We start from the raw sequence: 5,059 nt of genomic DNA on the forward strand, positions 1-5,059 counted from the left end.
AAAGAGTGCTGAGACATTAGTGAGGACACAGGACAGGATGAGGGGGGATCCTTGGTCAAAGTTCAGGACCATCTGCAATAGCTCTACTCCATCATTAATAGGAATTTCCTGTAATACAGACACGAAAAGGAGGTTGACATAATTGAAAACCACTTTTGCTAAATTTCCTTCACACTCTATATAAATATGGTTGTCACATATGGTTTTATATAGTGCTTCTTAACCCTTAAAATTCTAAGCATTACCCCATGTTATTAAAATTTTTCACAAATGATGCTGCCATTATTAGGGATGTAGCATTACCTACTACTAGAAAGTGAACAAACTCAGAATGCCATCATTTCAAACTGAAGTGAATATAAAAACAGATGAAGTTAATGATCCCAAGATCTAATTTGTTAATATGCCATTTATGAGAAAAAGCACTGTATTTCACTTATCTTCAAGGGACTTAGATTCTTTCTACAACGAACCTAGAATGAGTTAAGACGAATTACCCCAAAATAAGTGATCCAATTATTTTTAATCTAATTAACATAGTTAATATAGTATATGCTGTTATCTGGTTTAATCAGATTATTCAGGAAAGAGGGACACAGATCAGCCATCATGAATATTCTGGTCAATTTGCCATAAATTGGCAGATATCTCTTAGATTTTCCAATTCAAGGCTTCCATCACTGTCCTCCCTATAATAGTTACCCTACCTGTGGTTCACTGTACTATCAGGCTCATCTTATTATCCCCTAAAACGAATACTAAACACCGCGGGGCTTAAAGTCAGAGAGACCTAATTTGGGTCCCAGCTCTATTTATTAGCTACTTGACCTTGAGCATGTTATTTACCCTCTCTGAATCTCAGTTTCCTCTTCTGTAAGATGCACACTCACATATTTTCCTATCGCACTGCCAATTTTACGAAGATCAAAATTGGGGAATTCCCTGGTGGCAGAGTGGTTAAGACTCTGCGCTCCGAATGCAGGGGGCCCAGGTTCGATCCCTGTTCAGGGAACTAGATCCCAGATGCATGCTGCTACCAAGAGTTTGCATGCCACAACTAAGAAACCAGCGAGCCGCAACTAAGGAGCCTGCCTGCTGCAACTAAGACCTGGCGCAACCAAATAAATAATAATTTTAAAAAGATCAAAATTATTATGCAATCAGCACAAGAAACAATTACTTACTTCTTTATCTAATGTTCGAAACATCTGGTTGATCACACTTTCCAAAAAAAAGGTCATGGCTTCCCACTGCACAAATGAAGGTGAGAAGATGGAGCAGAGGCTGCCTTCTCCAGTTCCAGCTGCAGGGGAACAGGGTTTTAAAACACACACACACACACACACACGCACTTATAAACACTGTAGGATCACAGAAGACACAGACTACGGGGCTGTAGAAACCACTAGGTAATTTCACAGTTGAAGGAACAAGGTAATCTAACCCTTCTCAGCCTGGGAAAAGAAAAGGAAGCAGAAAGGGATCCCTATCCTGCCTCTACCTCTAAAAACAAACTGTCTGAATTCACCTTTGTGAGCCTTGTCTGTAAAGCTAGTTTAAGTACTGAATGAGAATATACATGTAAGCATCAAGACCACTGCCTGGCCAACTGAGAAATATTAATTAATTTCACCCCCCTCCCCTTTCATAATCTGTCCATGGGAATCTAAATAATTACGATATCTAAGACCATAAAGAATCTTTCCAACAAGAAATTGCTGTAAGATACAAAATGCTGTTCATATCCAGTAGCCTCATGACAACTGCAAGGGCACTGTGCAGAGGACTGTGCCACCCTCCAAGTTCACAAGTATCATCAAGTTCCCTGATGGCCCAGTGGTTACGATTTGGTGCTGTCACTGCCATGACCCAGGTTCGATCCCTGGTCAAGGAACTGAGATCCCGCAAGCCACATGGCGTGACCAAAATATGAAAAACAAGAAAAAAAAGAAAAGAAAAAACCCCAAAAGTATCATCAAAGCATGTCACTTAAACAGCAAGGCCCCCGCAAAACGAATTACAAATTACTTTTCTTGCTTCCATACAGTGCTCACATTTACTAGCTTCATCTTGGTACAACGTATTTGGGCCTCTGCAAACGTTCAAGTTACTAGATACCAGGGACCTTTACAGTCAACTGTGAACACATAAGACTCAATGTTAAATCCCATGAATGTCAAGTAACTAGTGTGCTTGGTAACTGACCATAGTGTGGAGTTTTTCCAAAGCAGTGACTTACACCCTTTCCTTACAATCCTCTCACCCACTGCCTGCATTAATAAGATGACAGACAGAAGATACAGAGCACAGAGAAGTTACCTAGCTTATGCTTTTGGGTAGAGGGGGGTTATTTTGATTTTAAATAAAGTGGCATTTCCCAAAGGCTTTGAGGGGGGCTGAGTGATACGGGAAACCCCTGCACTGCTTGTTGTGCCTGACTAACAAGTCATTTTTTCCGAGTTTAAGAGAAATGCCATGAAAGAACTTGGTTGAAAAGCTTTAAAAAGTTAGGCCTAGACATGTTTGTTAGATGCTGCCTGAGGTGAAGTAATAAAATCAACAATAAACAACTGGTGACTCTGTTAGAAAAGAAAAATGAAGGCAAAACCGATAGGGTCATGGTTTTACCCTAATTTAAACAGAGTTAAAATCTGGTATTATATTTGCTTTCTCTGCCTGTATGTGCAAATGAAAAGGCTCACTCTCTAGGATGGAAGTGGGCAGTGAGCAAAGCTTTTTTTGGACACTATTAGCAAACTGTTTTGAAATGTGGCTCAGAGGTTTATTTCTATGTACAGTTTTGATACATAGAAATACTTCAGTAATGTTCAGGCAGAAAAAAAACAAAAAGTCTTACAGTTCATGGATCCAGTATCAACAGAAGTTGAGAGCTGATACTTTAGCCACTCCCCAGCCATCTGGAAGCTAGTCTTGGGATCCAAGCGACATGCTAACCTCATTACTTCTCCTTGTTGGGCCCGAGAGGCTGCCAAGAGAAAGACATGAATCAATAACTGCATATAACAGATACTTAGTTAATGTTTATTCATTTATCCATCCCAGGAGGAAAACATTCAAGAGATTTTGTTTTGCAGACTTATGCTCTGAATCTAACAAATGTTCAGTAAAGCTTTGTTAACAAATCTAGCAATTTTCAAAACTAAATTCTAAGAAGCCACCATACCAGCTAGATGCTATAAGCGGCAAACCAAAAGTGGTCTCCCCTTTCTGTTGGAATTAAAAGGAGATCAGGTTGGTACAGATGTAAAATGGTATGGCTGCTGAAGAAAATGGTCTGGCAGTTCCTCAAAACATTAAACATGGAATTACCATATGATCTGGTAATTCTCTTCCTAGCATATGCCCAAGAAAAATAAAAACATATGTCCACTCAAAAACTTGTACCGGGCTTCCCTGGTGGTGCAGTGGTTGAGAGTCCGCCTGCTGATGCAGGGGACATGGGTTCGTGCCCCGGTCTGGGAAGATCCCACATGCCGCGGAGCAGCTGGGCCCGTGAGCCATGGCCGCTGAGCCTGCGCATCTGGAGCCTGTGCTCCGCAACGGGAGAGGTAACAACAGTGAGAGGCCGCGTACCGCAAAAAAAAAAACACAAAAACTTCTACCCAGGGGGATTTCCCTGGTAGCGCAGTGGTTAAGAATCCACCTGCCAATGCAGGGGACATGGGTTCGAGCCCTGGTCTGGGAAGATCCCACATGCTGCGGAGCAGCTAAGCCTGTGCACCACAACTACTGAGCCTGCACTCTACAGCCCGCGAGCCATAACTACCGAAGCCTGCGCTCCACAACAAAAGAAGCCACCACAATGAGAAGCCCGCACACCACAATGAAGAGTAGCCCCCGCTCGCCACAACTGGAGAAAGCCCGTGCACAGAAACAAAGACCCAACACAGCCAAAATAAATAAGTAAATAAATAAACTTATTTTTAAAAAATAACAAAAAAACTTGTACCCAAATGTTATAATAGCATTATTCTTAATAGTCAAGATGTGGAAACAACTCAAGTATTTATCAACTTATCGATGGATGAATAGAATGTGGTATATCCATACAATGACGTATCACTGGCAATAAAAGGAAATGAAGTACTGATACATACTACAACACGGACGAATTTCTAAAACGCTACACTAAGAAAAAGAAGGCAGTTACCAAAGACAACACACTCTATGATTCCATTTATATGAAATGTTCAGAAGAGGTGAAAGATAGAAATAGAAAGTAGATTGGTGCTTTTCCAGCACTGAGAGGGATAAGGGGATTGGGAGATGACTGCTAAGGGTCACGGGGTTTCTTGGGGTCATGAAAATATCCTAACACTGACTGTGGTTGTGATTGTACAACTCTGAAAATACAAAAAAACCCCACTGTATACTATAAATGAATGAACTGTATGACAAATAAATTACATCAATAAAGTTGTTATTAAAAAGGGGGGGGGGAACCAAGTTACAGAAAACCCAGAACAGAATTAGGAATCGTGGGGTTTTCCTCTCGTTTTTAGAAAAAAGACCCACAATGTAAGATGGTATTTAATTCTAATATATAAATATTAAAAAAAATGAGAGTGCCTTACCTTAAGTTACTATCTCTAAACTTCAATGTCCAAAGGCAGTGTATGTGTGTATATGTTTGTGGGGGTGTGTGTGTAAGAGATAAAACAATGCGTGGAATAAGTACAATCCCAGCACTCTCTGCAAAGTGCAAATGGAGATTAAACAGGCTGCTGTCCAGACTTGGGGCTCTTTAACACAGAACCTCAAGGGTCATGCCCCATGACTCATAACACTAGATGCCATTCTGAGACTGGAAGAAATTCCAGGCCAATTCACTCACAGTTGAAGAAAGCATTGAAGTCCTCGTCGCTATCAAAATCAAATCGAGAGTATTCACAACTAGGGCTGTCTGTTTTAGAAGGAAAGCCCATCTGGAAAGAGAAACGTAATTGGAGTAGGGGGTGAGGGTTTTCATGAGATATATGATGATAAATAACTGCTTCTGGTCTACCCCTAAGTCTACAATTTGCTTCCAGCAGGAATA

At 40.8% G+C, this 5,059-nt stretch overlaps 1 protein-coding gene across 1 annotated transcript in view; it reads right to left on the minus strand.

Annotated features, from left to right (window-relative positions):
• XPO5 (exportin 5) overlaps nucleotides 1-5,059 on the minus strand; it is a 45,771-nt gene that overhangs the window by 25,620 nt on the left and 15,092 nt on the right. Inside the window, exons 12-15 of the mRNA XM_007458318.1 lie at nucleotides 4,856-4,946; nucleotides 2,846-2,986; nucleotides 1,185-1,303; nucleotides 10-108 (exon numbers count right to left, since the gene is read on the minus strand). Coding sequence (XP_007458380.1) covers nucleotides 10-108; nucleotides 1,185-1,303; nucleotides 2,846-2,986; nucleotides 4,856-4,946 — 450 coding nt within the window. The remainder of the gene's footprint in view (nucleotides 1-9; nucleotides 109-1,184; nucleotides 1,304-2,845; nucleotides 2,987-4,855; nucleotides 4,947-5,059) is intronic.

This window comes from Lipotes vexillifer, unplaced genomic scaffold (assembly GCF_000442215.2).
Source record: "Lipotes vexillifer unplaced genomic scaffold, Lipotes_vexillifer_v1.1 scaffold4, whole genome shotgun sequence".
Lineage (NCBI taxonomy): Eukaryota > Metazoa > Chordata > Mammalia > Artiodactyla > Lipotidae > Lipotes > Lipotes vexillifer.